This window comes from Protomyctophum bolini (assembly GCF_963924005.1).
Source record: "Protomyctophum bolini genome assembly, chromosome: 3".
Classification (NCBI taxonomy): Eukaryota; Metazoa; Chordata; class Actinopteri; order Myctophiformes; family Myctophidae; genus Protomyctophum; species Protomyctophum bolini.
In genome coordinates this window covers 34,446,246-34,464,391 of record NC_137864.1, presented here as the reverse complement: position 1 = coordinate 34,464,391, position 18,146 = coordinate 34,446,246, and the positions used below count along the sequence as shown (strand labels likewise).

The following is an 18,146-nucleotide window of genomic DNA, read 5'->3' as shown; positions in this document are numbered from 1 at the left end:
ACACACACACACACACACACACACACACACACACACACACACACACACACACACACACACACTGAATGATGTCCACACTCTAACTTCAACAGATTTAGCTGACATTACTCCATGATTCTAAAATTGCCAGAACCCCCACAATTTCTGTACTGCATAGACATACTGAACTGAACTCCTCCGTTCACTCAGAACTGAATTCTAAAGTGATAGGATTAACGGTTTTGAGGAAATTAAGGTCAGAAGGAGATGTGGTATTTCACAACCAAAAGTCAGTCAGTTCTGCTGAGTCAACTGGGACTTCGATCAAGTCCCAGGTGGAATGAAAAGTGTGAGGCTATAACATCCCACACTTTAAGTTACAATCATGGCACAACTCCATCTCACAGAAATTCAGCGAAATAGCACGTAATTGCAATTCCGCATAGAAAACCCCAAAATCTGTATATATTAATTACATGACTACCGTTTTGACCGGCAGGGAGGCGTGGCTTTCTCTTGTACGGAAGTGCTATTTCACCGTGGCTGGGTGAATTCGGGTTTGACATTATTTACTATTCTGTCCATATCGGGTTATAACTCGGATGGGGCTGAGTCAGCTCTACCAAACTTCGCAACGCTCGACACAGCATGTTGTCTCCTGTGGCTCAAGGTCGGTAGAGACGACACCCCTAAGTCATTGTCTATGGGGAGGATTTTAGTGTCATATGTACGGATTTTGGGGTTTTCTAGGTATGTACGGAATTGGAATTCTGTGCTATTTCACCGTGTTTGGACTTTGGGTGAGACTGCATGCGGGTACCATGCATGAAAATGTATATGTTAATATATTTCCTGGATCATTCAACTATAACAGGCCACTTCCATTTCCTGCCATTTTGAATTATTTTGAGACGATCACCTCCTGCAGGTGCGGTACACATGATCTCTTTATGTACACAGTATTTATACTTTGACTCAAGTACTGCGGTTGAGTACTTTGTCCACCGCTCGTAACAGCTGGTGCGTTAGCAGCAGTTGCTGAGAACCGACGGTTGGAACTGCCATGTCACCATGACAACAAGCTGTGCATTCTCTGTTTTTCACAGCTGTTCCCATGGCGCCCAGGCTTGGCTGAGGCTCAGGACTTCCACTGGTTGGATAGATCACATGTTCGGGGTCAGAGGTCATGTGTGTGATGCTGCTACTGAGGTTTGGTCCAGTGGTGGACACTAGTAACACTAAAGTACATTTTGTGGAGTACTGTACTTAAGTATACATTTTTCAGTATTTTTGTTATTGTTTGAAGCTGATGACTCTCTACTTCAGACAGACTCCACTACATTTATGGGAAGGGACTCTTAGGAAATTTCTGAAAATGTCTGACAATTTCTGAAAATTAATATTAGTATATACTTGAGTATATACTTTGTCCACCACTGTTTTGTCACGTTGTTTTCCCCCCCACGTGTGTCGTTTTGCTTTCGTAATGGCTGCCTTGTGTCAACTCCAATATCCATTACTGTTCCTGTAGCATTCGTGGCATTCGTGGGATTCGTGGCATTCTTGTGTAGAATCCGACCAAGTTGCTGTTGGTCCTGTTGCACTGTGAGGGCCCATGTCTCATCTCAGCCCCACAGAGCAGTGCTGACTCCACTGTACAGTAGCTACGAATAGCTGCCCCTTGAGGTCTTCTCCCATGTCTGATTTCCACTCTCCTCATCCCGTGCAGGGCATTCCAGGCAAGTGCCTGTTCAGGTCCTGTTCCGTTCTGTAGATCAAACACCAGTATACTTGAAATATTATGTAACTATGCCTGTCCTAAAGTGCCAGAGTGAAATGTCTCTATCAGTTGACAGAGTTGACAGAGTTACACAGTACTTTATACAATAACAACAGAATAAAACAAGCAATTAGATTTTTAAATGAAAGGAATAGCAGATTAGCAGATTGTGTGTGTTTTATTTTTTAAATATCACACATACTGTAACATGCTGTAAGATGGTAATAAAGTGAATAAAATACTAAATACATCAACGAAATACTGGAAAATCTTGTTAAGGTATTATGGTATTATTAATTAATTAATGAATTGATTATATATTGGCATAATGATTTAATGGTAGTCATGCTGACCTATTCAGGTAAACCTAACAACACTATCTGCTGCATTGTATTGTACATTGGCTGCATCATGTCATGTATGACCTTTATAGTTACAATATGAAGTCATAGTACTGGCCTCCAAGAAGTACTAACTAAAGATAATGAGTACTGTACTGCACTAGTAGTTCATCAACTGGTACAATGGGTATTTTTCTAAAAATATAAATATCAGATCGGGAAAAATTGGTTTCGGCAAATCAAATGATCGGAATCGGATCGGGGACCAAAAACACGTGATTGGGACTACCTAGTTGTGCATCAGAAGTATATACAGTACTGTACTGCAGTAATAGTCTAACTACAATGCTGTCTGATCAGTAGGCCTACTGTAATGCTAATGCTGGATTCCCATAAACAATGGATTACACAACTGCTTTGTGATTTTGGTTAAATACATAAAGTAAAAGAAATATAAGTAAATTGTCCCAATTTGCTGACAATGAACTAGATAATAAGCCTTGGCAAAGTCATAGAGAATTTTTTGCTGTTGCAGCTTTATCTCCCTGTGTGGTAACGTGACTAACCAAAATGCTTCCTGGCCTGCCAATGACATCCCTGTTCCAACTCTGTAGGGTGGCAGTCTGTTGTCACTGCTTTAGCTTGTATTAAACAGAGAGTGATGGAATGGAAAGACATCTCTAGTGAAGCGTCAGATATGTACCGTCAACTCTTTCATCAGGCTCAGAAAGGCATCTTCCCGGGATCTTATAAAATAATCTTTATGGCGACGTTGGGGGAATTATATTGTTAGGGATATTCAATCATGTTTGTTTTGGATGCCTTGTTTTTTTCTTGAGAAGAAATATTTTGTGTCCACTCAAGACATTTAACGGCAGTGCCGTGTTGTTCTTGGAGCCTACATGGGACATGGTGGATGAGTTGTATTTGTATGATGACTTCCAAGATGAATGGGGACTGACTTCAGACCCGGGTCTATATTTTATACCTGTATCCCACTCTCCTGCTGAGCGCTATAGATGGGAGGACATGTCTGCTTTCAACGGATCTAGGTATCATATATCGTTACTGGTGTTTGTATCTTGGGGTTTTATACTTTTCCCATGAATTTACTTGCCCGATTGTGCTTTTCGCTGATTCACATTATTCCTCGCATCTTGTACAGCAAAGGTAATCGTTGGTATTTGCTTTTAATTACTGTGGACTTATCACTGGTACGTACTGGTATGGATCCTCCTATACCCCTTGATTGTTGAACTTGAACTTGCATGATTAGACCCTATTTGTTCCCCTATGTATGGGGCTGTCATTTTGTTTATTGTTGCCTGATGAAGGTCAGTTTACTGAAATGTGCGTTAAAAAATAGTTGTGTAAATGAATACAGTGTATGGGGCTTCTGTTACTTTTTTTTTAACATTGGTGTTACTCTCCTCTGTACCTGCCCAGTTAAAGCACGTGTGGAAAACACAAAATGCGACTTATGAATTTACTTGCATTTATAGCATTATCCTGACCAAAATGAGTAAGTGTGAAGATAAACTGCCCTGTGCAAAGCCAAAGTCCAGTAACTATATGCAAAGAATCAAACAGATACATTTAGAAAGAAAGGACACGTTATACGGTTTCTTAGCCAACAGTTGTGCACACGTTAGTATTTCATCAACAGAGATGTGTAGAGATACATCGTGTTGTTCAGAGAGTTTCATAATGGTAATGATTAATGAAAATTTGCTGCACTGCGGAGGTGAGAAGTTACTGCTGTCATAACTTATAGGTCTACTGAAGTTTGGGTACACAATAGACTATGAAGATGTGAATGAAGCCTCTGCCTCCCTCTCTCTCTCTCTCTCTCTCTCTCTCTCTCTCTCTCTCTCTCTCTCTCAATCTCGCTCACACTCTCTACAAGGTAATTAAAATTGTCTGGGTCCCCTATATGAGAGACATGCTATGCTAATTGCGTATTCCTCTGACGATACTGCTGGGAGAACATGGCGGGGGTTTTCACACTCATTTACATTTCACAATTGGGTTATTTCTCTTCTGGACATGCCAGGAAACAGGCGAGTTAGGGGAAAGCCACAAGTCAATGACTCAAGGTTTCATTTAAGTTTATTCATCAGTTATTCACAGACATCTTTCAAGCGGTAATTGCCTGGGGTTTTACTGGAACTGATATATACTGTACTGTTTTTCTTTTTTTTTAACACTCGGACATCTCCTGTTCTTTGAGATATAGTTTTAAGTTCCATGGTTATGCAATTCCAAATGAAAATTCTTGTGTGATTGAGCTTATTTTCTTCCACCAGTGTGAGGACCTTATTCTTCTTTTATGTAATGTTGTTTGTCCTGCATCTCGGCACTTGGATGGGTGCTTTATCCTTTTCATGTATTCAAGTCAAGATGTATCACATAATATTTATAGATTTTTGGCTTGTGGTGGACATTTTTGTCAAAATTATAGTTTTGCTATAGACATACAAATGAGCAGACAATAATGTTACCAGAAACACACAAATAGCCAGCCTTAAATGTATACTAGCGCAGTGGTTCTAAAAGCGAGATGGACCTTCAGGGTGTCTTGAAGGTTGTCCAAATGGACCATTACAGCAGGTCTGTAACTCTGAGAGTTATGGGGGTCCTTGAAAATAATACATTTGAGGGCACGGTGGCCCAGTCGGTAGCGCTGTCAACTCGCAGCTAGGTCCTGGGTTCTATTCCCGCTGGGGGCGTGTTCTCTCCTCCGCATCACCAGTGCCCATACCCTGGGTGGGTTTGGGCAGGGGTCAATGGGTCATACTCAGACAGACGGACATACTGTACACACAAATACACTTGGAGGCGGTTAATTGGCACCACTCAAAAACAAAATCAAGAATTTCCGGTCAAGGACAAGTCTTGTCACAGACGCATTCGTCCATGTACGGAGACTACGGACATATTGATGACCCCTGAGAGAGCATGAAATACATGCAACACAGGTCTCCAGTCGAACAAATATGAATTTCCATTAGTGGATCATCTGCACTCACACATTCACTGTCTTTTTTCAATGTATCCCCTTATGTCTCCTCTCCTCTCAGAACTCTGCACCAACAGTTCGAGAGCTACAAGCAGGAGGTGCGTCGCATTGGGGCCGAGTCCCGGCAACAGCAGACGCAGCAGAAGGACGACGCACCTACCTGTGGCATCTGCCGCAAGACCAAGTTTGCAGATGGCTGCGGACACCTCTGCTCCTACTGCCAGACCAAATTCTGCGCCCGATGTGGCGGCCGCGTCTCTCTACGCTCCAACAATGTGAGGACTGGACCATTTCCTTTTCTTCTCTCTGCCTCTCTTCCTTCACTCACTCCCCTCATCACCGTCATCATGATGTGGTAGTTGTTGGCATAGATATATAAGAAAGCCAGATGGCTCACCCGCTCTCTGGCCAATGGAGAGCGACGTTGCTACGTGGCGGCCATCTTACCTCGGGGCTACATAACATTGTGTCTATGGGGCATGTACTTTTAAATAACCACAACGTGCTCAATTTTCAACTGATTTTCAAACGGTTTTGTTTGTTATAAACGTCAGAGACGTCCGCATACTTATATGCTTTTATACGACGTTCATATAGGCAGATATGCGTCCTGAATCATAGCCACGTTGACAACGTACCAACCCATTTGTAAATCCGTCAAGATTTGAGCGAGTTATGACTGTTTTTGTTTGAGCTGCCATAGACCATACTGTACTGTACTGTATCCCCGAAGTAAGATGGCCGCCGGGTGAACGACTTCAGAAACTCCGCCTTAAGCCATCTAGACTTTATATATATCTATGGTTGTTGGTGTCTGTCTGTCTGTCTGTCTGTCTGACTGCATCTGCTTTTTGCACACCTGGTCACACTTTGGAGATAGACCAAAGTGTGGTGTCAGAATGGCTTGGCATCAATCACTGGTGTCTGAGACTCACTTTTAAAGTAATTTACTTGATAATGTGTTGTGGAATCGTTCCAAATGGGAGAACTTCACAACACACGTTATGGCATCTATTTTGTCTTGGGTCTCCTGTGACGTCGTTTAAGCATGTTAAACAGTGACACTATTGGGAATGGATATAAAACTTCCTGACAAAGGCAGTAAAAACAATTTTGCAAGAAAGATTAGCATGTAATAGACACCTCACAGAGTAGCACAGTACAGTAGAAAGGACGGGAAAATAGGGCACTTTACTTTATCTGAACATCAAATGGTGCACACCTAAAGAATCCAGGTCATGTTCTATATTTGCTCAAAGGTCATGCTCTTTTGCCCGAAAAGTCAATTGTCCATTATAAAATTATAGGTAAAATTTACACTTGTGGAATGAATTAATGTTAAATCAAATTGATAACTGTGAATGAGTGAAACTGCTAGTTGTAAAAAAGGTACCATTATTCCTCATGAATAGCCAATAATATTTAATGAAGACGGAAAACACTTGCTCATCGGACAACCTGGAAGCAAGCTCCACCCGCCCGACCGTTTAGTGTCAACCCCTGATCAATAAAGTCAATCTACCCATACTGTTACGATGAGTAGGGACGAGGACCCAAATGCAGGCGACAGGAGGCAGAACAGGTACATTTTGGAATATTTATTAATAAGACTTCCATACAAGGGCAAAAGGCAGGTAAATCTCTGGAAACATATAATACAAGAACTCACGCAACAGGGAACTACGAACCAACAAGAACAGAATGCAAACACAGGACTTAAATACAGAGGATAACAGGGCACAGGTGGAACCAAAATACAATCAACACTAGGATAGGCTGGGGGACTAATAGGACACAGATGGAAACACTGACAAAATACAAGGTAGGTAGACAAGGTTACTAACAGTAACTAGGAAGACAGGAAACACTAGGAACAATACTAAAAAATAAGATACACAAAACCAGGGCAACAACAGAGTAACAGAAAACCAAAACCAAAGAGAAACAGTCAGGAACACAAGAGCAAATACATACAAAACATACTGAAAACAGTGGAAAGACAGAAATACATAACAAAGTTCATGGTCCGAGGAGCGGACCGTGACACGTGACCGTGATACTTACATAATAGCTCACAGTTTATAAACAGAGCAACCATGAAGACATGCCTAATTCCTAACAATCACAAGGTATGCACAGGGCTGCACAAAAAGCCATTGGCCCAGCATGTGGGTGCTATTTTAAGATCGGTCCCGTCTCCATCGCACCTCTCTCTGGGCCACGGTCCAAGCACAGAGAGAGACCCTACTAGGTATCTTACCTGACTATGGGCCCTCCACCCACCGCCTGCTGGTTCCCAATCTGTTCCGGATCCGCCCAGCCCAGCTGGGTCCGGACACACACTGGCACAAGACGTAAAGCAAAAATCACTGGCCAGGGATAACGATAGTATGAGATGTTGAGATTGCTTTCACCACAGGTAGACTGTTACATGGAAAGGAAACAGATAAATAATATGAATTAAATACTTTAATGTGTTTTAAATAATACATTGTTATCAGGAGAATACAATGTGCACTCCCTCCACTGTAATATATTTGTTTGCATAAATTATAGTTAAAGAACAAATAGATGGATGGATGGATGCAAAAGGGCCTTTCTGTGTGGAGTTTGCATGTTCTCCCCATGTCCCCTAGGGTAGGTACCCTCACAAAAACATGCAGTAATCCTGGTCTCTAAACTGCCTCCCCCTGGCCAGCTGGGGCGCCTGATGGAGGGGAAAGGAACTGGTTGGAATAACGTGTTCCTTCCATGCGCTACGTCCAACCAGGGAAACTCCCCCCTGTCAGGTGTAAAGGAGCAACTTGGACACTCATGCATGAAGGAAGCATGAGTTCAAGTCCGTTGCTCTCCCCAGGTTGGCGGAGGGTGTGTATAGCCCAGGATCACATTAGATAATTGACACAGGGTGTGAAAAATGGGTTACAAAATCGTGGTATAAAAAAGCATTATGCTCTGTGCTCTGTGCGTTCCACTTACTGTGATGTTTGATCATCACAGAATGTTGACAGAAGCATGTAGTACCAGCCTGTGCCCTGCAGAAGGCATCACAGCAACATGCTGATGCCAGTCTTATCTGTGCCAACTAGACTACTTAATTTGGCCACTAGACCTCTCTTCAGCACCATAATTATATTATGCTAAATCATGTAATTGGTGATGGTAGCACCTATTAACACATAAAATCATTGAACCCTGCGATATGGATCTATTTTACAATTAAATTAAGCTTTTAATTTGAACCATTTTACTGCAGATCACACCTGCGGTCATGGGTTCACTGGTTTTTGCATCGGTTTGCCATCAAAAATAACATTATGATTGGACAGAAAGCATGTGTGAAACATTCTAGATTGTAGTTAAGTAAACTGTATCTGCTGGGCACATATGATTATTAAAGAATATGTTCTGTTATGCCACTTTTGGTGTTCCAGAAGTACGAGTCATGCCATGTATGGCTATTGGCTGGGCGGACGAAAACCAAATACACTATCGCTATATTGATAATTTTATATTGTGACGATAATGTAAGGGTGGCAGTGGCTCAGGAGGTAAAGCAGGTAAAACCAGGAATAGACAATACTTATGCCATAACATGATATTGCAATATCCAAAATCTGAGACGATGTCTAGACTCATATCACAATATTGATATAATATGGATATGTTGCCATCCCCTATGTTCCATGCCTCATTTGATGTTCCAGTTCCTTGTGAATGCTCAGGAGTGGTGACACTTCCAAACAGGAGTGTCACAGTTCTGCCAAGGTCATGTAGGGATAGGCCATGCATGCATATAGCTTCATCACGTGCAGTCGACCCACACTCACCTCAGTTTGTGTCACTGTAAATAATATAATATGTTTGGGATGGAAATGTGATAAATGAACATTCACACCATGTCCTTTTCTCTCCCTCCTTTTTTCCTTCTCTTCCCACAACCTATCCATTTTCCCATTCCACAATTCTGACGATCTCTGTATCCCCCTATATACTTTCCTTTCCTTTCCTTTCCATATCTCTTCTTCCACTTCCTCCACTTCCTCCACTTCCTCCCTTTTCTCTCACGTCTCACTGCTACCTGGACTGCATGCCACAAAGGAGGATAAAGTGGTTAGCATCTTTTCTGTGTTCTCTCTGTGCTGTACAATGTGATGTGTGCTCAGTGTTCACCCATGCAAACACTAAACAGCCAGTTGTGTTCAAGTGTTCATCATTTAAAAATCTCTTTCCTCTGCCTGTCACACCTTTCATATAGGTATTTGATATTCGAAAAATAAACTATAGCTTCGACTTCACTGAGGTTTTTCACCTCGATTGGCCAAAGCTAAATATTTCCATGATTGCCGAAGAATGCGAATCAACAATGGCAGATGAAAGTGACCAATCTATTGAATTGAAAAAGAGCCAGTGCGTACAAATCCATGTATGGATTAATGACTTCACTAAACAGAGGGTTCATTCACAGTTCATGTTAGCCAGACTTTATTTTTTCTCCCCCTTTTTTGTGTGAGTGATTTCCCAAAACATTTGCTGTCCAGCACTGTTCCACTAGGGACTATTGTGTCTTCAACATTCCCAAAGGTGCCAATCTAATTCTGTTTCCATTGTCTCCTCCTCCTGCAAAGTGTCTCATAGTGAAGGACAGGGTAAGGCTTGCTGGGTAATGGAGTTTCTGCATGGGTCACTTTACTATAGACTTTTCTTTTTATATTCTTTTTATACACATGTGCCTGTATTCATCAACAGTCTCAAAATAGGAATTCAGACCTTGGATCACTGTTGTCACTGTGGATGAGATGGTCAAGGGAGGACCTTTGTGCTGATCCTGGATCAGTAATCCTACACTGAGAAGCTTGAAGGATATAGTCCTGTAACATTAATTTAACGTGTGTGTGTGTGTGTGTGTGTGTGTGTGTGTGTGTGTGTGTGTGTGGGGGGGTCTAGTGAGCATGAGTTGTGTCACAGGGTCTTTGTGTCACAGGGCGTACTCTTCAACCTTTCAAGGTTGATTTATATTCCGTCGCATGTGTCGCAGGACAAATTTGACACAGATTCATGAGTGTCAACACATCTGAATATACGTCATGTTTGTTGTACGATGCACTCGTTCAGCGAGGTATAGCCTTTAGGCTCCTCACACCCCTCTTCCCATGGCTGTGGGCATGGCTGTGCTGAGGGTATTGCTTACTGTAACAGTTTGAAATAAAGGGCATGGGAAATTGGCATTTTAACTGGCACACAGAAAATAATATATCCTAATAACTTTTAATCTGAATGCATAAAAAAGGCACACTCATGCCCATGCATGCTTTAACCTGCTTGTGTGCTTGAGACCAGACCAGCGCTGCCCTGGGGCTGGGGAGATGGGATAGGCCAAAGTGTTGCTGTTCACATTTAGCCACCTTTTCTTAATGCTTGTTCACTAAATCGTTGTTTCGTTTGTGGCCCCAGTAAACCTGTCAAAGTTAGAATTAGTAATATGGAAAGCTTCACAATGTGGTGACTAGTTGGAGGATTTATAGATTTGTATCATTTGATGGATGCTTGTATGCTAAGGCAAGCTGCTGGTTTGGTAAGTCACTAATAAGTAGAACTGCTTTGAACACCATCCATAACCAAGTATGCAACCCATACACCGATCTGACTATGGGATTATGGTTTTGCTCATGTCTGTCTGTCTGTCTGTCTGTCTGTCTGTCTGTCTGTCTGTCTGTCTGTCTGTCTGCCTTTTCTGTCAAGTTATTTAGAAGTTTCAGTCTGAAACGGAAGCCTGCATGCATGTTTCTGAATCAATCAGAGCGTCCCATCCCTTCAGGCTATGGGACGTTATAATCTCAATCACTGCATGCTGTGTGCAGCAAAGCTAAACTGTTTGTTTACAAGAGAGAGATATGGCCAGCTAAGCATGTTTGCTACTACGGGGCTTATTTTTAACCTATAATACTGTATATAATACATGTGTTAGCGTGCTGATGAAGTTTAAAATGAGTGTACACTGTCTGGATCTTGAATGAGACTCAAAACGGAGTAGCTCTAATTAAAATCAGGTGTGTTTCAATGAACGTGCAGCTATAGGAATCACACAGATGAACAAAATCAAGATTAATTTATATTCACTAAAGTCTATCTATGTCATCACAGAGCTATATACAGAGATATAATAATACACAAAATGGAAATGTTCCCATTGCTTTGAAATCTATTGTTAGGTATGCCCTTATGATGACCAGTGACCACGGATATGCTCTAAAAGTGTGAAAATCAGTTTTAAACTTTAAACCAAGGAAGACTTTTCATTTGCCTCCTGAAGTCCAACATGTTGCTATGTGCTATGCTAGTGCCATGAGGCCCTTTACTGTAGGTCCCCCATATGAACCAATGGTTCCTGTGCCATGAGGCCCATACTGAGAGAGCTGGGAGGGTAAGGAGATCAAGGCAGGAAAAGAAAGAAAGTTTGAGTGCTTTTACCACAAGAAGTACAGAATTTCTTCTTCTGTGTGGGTACAAGCTTTTGCTACAAACGGTACAACCAACCTGTAGCTTATTTACAGGCTTTTTTACTGTGTCATGGCATCAAAGCTAACTGAATTTGATGGACCCGCTGCCTGTCCAACAGATCATCCATTATAATCTTCACGTTTGACATGTTCTTCAACTCCTCCTCATCGAAATCTCTGTATTTTCTTTATACCATAAGCTTATAAGCCTATCCAGCAGCGAGCAGCCCAGCCACAGGGGAATATGACATCCATTTGATGCGTGACTGCCAACAAACTCATTAGCTCGGCATTCTCTGCTGTTGCTGTTTGTCTTGCATTTACAGATACAGTGTGAAAGCAATTCACCTCTGAATAGGGCAACAATATTTACAGATAATGAAAAACAACTCTCCAAATGTGTGTTCCATGTATTTGCTATTGTAGGCTATATGTTATATGTCTGTGTTGCATGTGTGTGTGTGTGTGTGTGTGTGTGTGTGTGTGTGCGTGTGTGCGTGCGTGCTTGCGTGCATGCGTGCATGCATGCATGCATGCATGCATGCGTGCGTGCATCATTGCATGCGTCCGTGCGTGCATCGTTGCATGCGTGCGTGCGTGCTAAATGCATGTGCGCGTACAAGTAATAAATGCGCTTTGCAGCAGCTGTGACCATAATCTGCTCGATCTAGGACTTATGTGTAATGCAAACAACACTCATTAATGTAATTATGCACCACAGATCTGCTCTCTCCTGCTTGAATCAGTTATTACAAGTTACTAATACATTACTGTAATCATCAAAGTTAAAATGTTATTAATAATGACAGCATTTGACATAAAGTATAGTTCAGTTAAGCTGGTGCTGCTGGAGTTCCTGATGCTTGTTAATGGCTGAGGTTTTGTTTGTGTCTGTTTAATGTCATCTCCAGATGGCTACAGAGACTGGCACTAGCCATCTGTCTCCTAGATGAGTGCTGCCTCCTAGTGGAGAGCAACTAACGGCCTAACGCAGGCGCACGCATGCAAAGAAAAGCCCTCACAAGTATAGTTATACAAGTACACACAAACATGCATGTGTAACGCCTGGGATTCGACCTCAGGTCTCCTGTGTGAAAGTCCAATACCTTAACCACTAGACCAAAGGATACATGGACCGGGGGAGATATTAGACTTTTGAGGCCATCAGGATGAGGCTCTGAGCCACTCTGCTACACGCACGCATGCACGTACACACGCACGCACTCACGCACAGACAAACACGCGACATAATGATGTTAGCATACTGAAAGGCATTGGCTGCCTTGTTCCTGGCATTGTTTCAATGTGCACTCATCTTCTCGTGGCTAAAAGGTCAACACTGATCATAAAAACATGATAATATTAAGTGATCATCTGGGCCCTGCATATTCATGATTACAGGGCGTAAATGGAAATGAATCGTGCTAAGACCTCGATCACTGATTCTCATCCTGTGTGTTTGGGGCCCCCAAATAATTGGCAAAGCACTAAGTATAATTCATCATTCATCATTATAATGATAATATAACTTTAATATAAAAAATATGTAATGTCTTTCTTTACAAACCATGAAAAATTTGTTTTCATACTGATATGTTGGTAAGCACAAGTTAAGTCTTGCTTGCATGCACACAGATAGGGTGAGAAGTTCAGTCACACGAGGGAGACTCTGAGTAGAACCGCTGCTCCTTCGCCTGGAAAGGAGCCAGCTTAGGTGGTTCGGGCATCTGGTTAGGATGCCTCTCGGGTGTCTCCCTAGGGAGGTCCTCGATGCACGTCCCACTGGGAGGAGACCCTGGGGCAGACCAAGGCGCAGTTGGAGGAAACACATCGACTCAATGGCCTTGGAACGTCTCGGGAATCCCCCAGGAGGAAGTCACTAATGTTGCTCTGGAGCACTCTGGTGGAGCTGTTGCCCCCGCGACCCGACTACAGATAAGCGGTTGAAGATGGATGGATGGATGCACACACACACACACACACAAGCGCGCATACACACACACAAACACAAACACACACCCTCTCACCCTCTGCATTAAGCCAACACAGCACTTTCTTATTTTACTATTATGCTGTGCATAATCTCCATTATGTTTCTTAGTACTGGTCCTGGTTGAATAGAGCTATACTCTATCCTCTCTTTCTCCTTTCTTCTCTCCTCATCCTCTGCTCTGTTTCCTTTCCACCTTGTCTGTTTGTTTAATTTCCTTTCTCGCTCAAATGCAGTTATCCAGTCCATCCCTGAGTCAGATAACATTATGCTTACCAGCCTGCCAGGAGACATTACAAAAGCACTTTGGAAGCTAACAATAGTGATGCAACAGTCAGAGTGGCCTTCTTGTAAGGGCTATGTCGGTAATAATAGAGCCTCATTGACCAATAACAAAGCTCTCCAGAATACACTGGTTATTATTATTATTGCGACCACAGATCGCATTTACTATGGAATTGTGCATTTCCCGTCAGTTGTTTGTTTGGTTGGTCAAGCCCCCATATATGGTCATACCCCGTGACATCACGTGTTGTCATCAATATTAAGCCCATATATAGAGATCCCTGATCTCATCAATATTGGCCAGCAACTCTACAACTGACCTCAAACCTCAAACCCTTAGATCTCCATATACTGCATATGGAGCTGACCTGTTCTGACATTTCATATGTTGATCCTTCCCCATCCAACCTTCCTCTTCGATGTCTCCCTTTTGACTGATACCTGTCCATCTCTAAACTCTAGATGGTTCTGCCCCAAAGTTATTAGCAGCTGGCGAAAACTAGAGTTCTCAACAGGCCCGAAGATTATGGCCTGGCCCTACCTGGGCCCTCATCAAACCCTGTACAATCAATGAAGACATTGCCCCCGCTGCCACCCTTAGATCTCCATATATGGAGCTGACCTGTTCTGACATTCTATATGTTGATCTGACCTCATCAAACCCTGTACACTCAAGACACGCTCCATATATGGGCAGTACAGAATTCATTCCATATGTTGATCTGACCCCCCATGCCAAAGCACCAGCGCTCGTCCAGCGGTCTGCTGTCACCCAGGCAGATATATTGATCTCACACCCCATTCCACGCAGTCTGCTGTCAGACCCCAGCAGTCTGCTGTCATTCATTTTACATTTAAGAAAATGCATTTTAAACAATGAAAAGTATTAACACATTGATTGCGATCATAGGTCGCAGATTACTATGAAAACCTGCAAAACCTGTCAGTCCGTCCATCGATCCGTCATGCCACCATATATGACCGTCAGTTCGTCACACCTTGTGACACGTCATACCACCATATATGGCCGTCAGTCCATCACCTTGTTCTGGCATTTCATATGTTGATCTGACCTCGTCAAACCCTGTACACTCAAGACACGCTCCTTATATGGCCAGTACAGAATTAATTCCATATGTTGATCTAACCCCCCATGCCAAAGCGCCAGTGCTCGCCCAGCAGTCTGCCGTCACCCATGCGGATGCGTGCACACGACCTCACCCTTTAGGTTTAGGGCGAGGTCGCTTCTCGCCCTCACGGCGTCTTACTGGTTATATACCTGGCAATCAATGTGTTAATACTTTTCATTGTTTGAAATGCATTTTCTTAAATGGATAGATCCAGATCTTGATTCTGATGACATCACCGTCCGCAGTGGACCACTTTTTGAGGCTAATTATTCAGAAAACCCCAAACCAAAGTTGAGGTTTTTGGGTGCAATTGAGGTCAGGAAACCCAAAAAAAGAAGGAAGAAAAAGATGTCACAAGACCTTATTTGAAGGCATTATGAATTCACTATAAGCTGAAAGCTCTCTCTTTATTCTAAACAACAACTGTGCAGAATGCCTTGGGTGTCCTTGCAGAGTTGATCTACTTCAGTATTAGAAGCAATTGAGCATTATATCTATTGTGGTCGTCTTTCTTCCCGCCATTCCGGATTTTACCATTTCCCTGAACTATGGCACTTTACGTCCGACACTGCCTCATATGTCATTCTGTCAGTGGGGAGATCTAACTTAAGCCCCCAACTTGGTTTCCCCCCAGTTGTCTCATGCCACCCATGAGACTCCATTCTGCCCATTTAAGGAAAAGCTGACGTTCACAGAATTCTCCGCTAAATATGACAAGCTATTGCTGCTGTATAGCCTGCTTTTGCATGCTGCTGTTGGCAGGGCTGTGCATGGTTTTACAGCACAGGCCCCCATGCACCCTCTTTGTCAACAGATGGAGGCAGAGGTGGCGGAAAGGATGTATGGGAAAGATGCACCCCCACCCCCTTCCCCCTTTGATGAAGGATAGTTGTGTAGCTTCCTCATTTTTCAAGTCAGCATTGTTTGTCAGTTTATAGCTAGAGGAGAGGAGAGGAGAGGAGAGGAGAGGAGAGCTAATGAACCATATTGGCCAATGTCCAAGCCAGGCTGGAAATACTGTCACCAACTTGGCAGATTGTATTTTATTTGTTTACTGAAGATTACTGGGACCATGCTATCATTAGAATAATATTGATATCAGACCCTCAGGGGGTTTGCCCGAGGGGGGATTATTAAAAGAAAACATTTATTTCCCCTCTTTTTTCCATCTGTGCTCTTCGGCGCTCACTCCAGTCAACACATGATTGCATAGACACATACACATGCATGCACGCACTTACATACGCATGCACGCATGGATGCACAGAGACATGGCAGTGAATGCAGTCCACAGGATAGAGTGAGATGAACTCAAGGTGACATCAGAGTGGGCTGCTTCTGATGGGAGCGAGCTGATTGGCCGTCTTAACCATGGCTATGACGTCACACTCTGCTCCAGCAGTAACCACTATACTGTTAGTATATGTGTCACACACATGGCGCACGCACACACGCACACACACACACACACACACACACACACACACACACACACTCCAATATTTGTCACGCTATCTAGGAACACTGAGCGAGCATATAATCACTCCAGCTCTGGATTAGTGTGTGTGTGTGTGTGTGTGTGTGTGTGTGTGTGTGTGTGTGTGTGTGTGTGTGTGTGTGTGTGTGTGTGTGTGTGTGTGTGTGTGTGTGTGTGTGTGTGTGTGTGTGTGTGCGTGCATGCACACAGAGGTTTTATTATTGTTTGTGTCTCCATCCTCCTCTCCCGTGTAGGCTGTAAAGCACATACTGTAATACATAGAGGCTGGCTTTACAAAATCAAATATGACGTTAACGTCTTGTGTGCATGTTTCTGTATGATCTTATTCAAGGATTAACTCTTTGGATTACAGTTATGCATTGGCGGAAACTATAAGGAGTCTAACCTAAACATGGCCATCTGCATATACAGTAGTTTGAACTATAAGGAGTCTAACCTAAACATGGCCATCTGCATATACAGTAGTTTGAACTATAAGGAGTCTAACCTAAACATGGCCATCTGCATATACAGTAGTTTGAACTATAAGGAGTCTAACCTAAACATGGCCATCTGCATATACAGTAGTTTGAACTATAAGGAGTCTAACCTAAACATGGCCATCTGCATATACAGTAGTTTGAACTATAAGGAGTCTAACCTAAACATGGCCATCTGCATATACAGTAGTTTGAACTATAAGGAGTCTAACCTAAACATGGCCATCTGCATATACAGTAGTTTGAACTATAAGGAGTCTAACCTAAACATGGCCATCTGCATATACAGTAGTTTGTGCAGAACAGACACAGCTGGATAGTGGATACAGACAGGAGTCACAGGACAATGTATATCTGTGCTCCAATGGTTGAATGATTAGAGGGTGGTACAGATTTCATTGTTCATAGATGGGAACTCAGGTTTAAACTATGGGCCATATACCTCAGTGTTCTACAATGAGTTATACATTAAATTATGTTATACATTATATATTAAATTAGTGGGAAAGTCACTGATAATTAACCACATTTTCCCTTGGAGTAGTTGAAAAAGGGTTTGCGGGTTAGGAGCTACGTAGGTATTGGAAGTTGATATTGCCAGCCGATGATGAGTTGAATAATGGTGAGAAGCTGAAAGGATTACTGATCACTAGTAATCTGTGGCCCCTAGGCTGGAGTAAAGAGGAGGAGAGAGGAAAAGTGAGAGAGAGAGAGGGAGAGAGAGAGAGAGAGAGAGCTCATGGGCGCCTGCCCCGACAGCTGTGAGTTGTGTGCGCAGCTGATTTACTTTAGATTTGTCTGGACATGCGCCAACTGGGATTCAATCAGGCCATGATGAATGTGCTTGGGCGCGCTTAAAGCTAACTGCTAACTGACTGCTAAGAATCTGATCGCCAATGAGTAATGTTTTATTGTTCCCAAATGGCATTGTATTTTTTTTTTCTTTTTTCTTCTTTTTATAAATCAAAGGATTCGAACAGGAATACAATTAAGGGACATCTGTGTTTTCCCCACTGTTCTGGATTTCTTCCGCCAGTGAATCATATACCAATGGGATTATAAATACAGTGGGAGAGAAACCTAGTTTTTGTGCTGGTAAAGGGAGATCATTTCCAGTAGCTATGATGACTTCATGTGAGTATAGG

At 42.7% G+C, this 18,146-nt stretch overlaps 1 protein-coding gene across 1 annotated transcript in view; it reads left to right on the top strand.

Annotated features, from left to right (window-relative positions):
* Positions 1-18,146, top strand: part of LOC308312386 (regulating synaptic membrane exocytosis protein 1-like) — a gene marked incomplete at both ends in the record, with an annotated part of 39,504 nt that overhangs the window by 19,699 nt on the left and 1,659 nt on the right. The window contains one exon of the mRNA XM_080758990.1: positions 5,181-5,394. Within this exon, the coding sequence (XP_080615116.1) occupies positions 5,181-5,394 (214 nt within the window). The remainder of the gene's footprint in view (positions 1-5,180; positions 5,395-18,146) is intronic.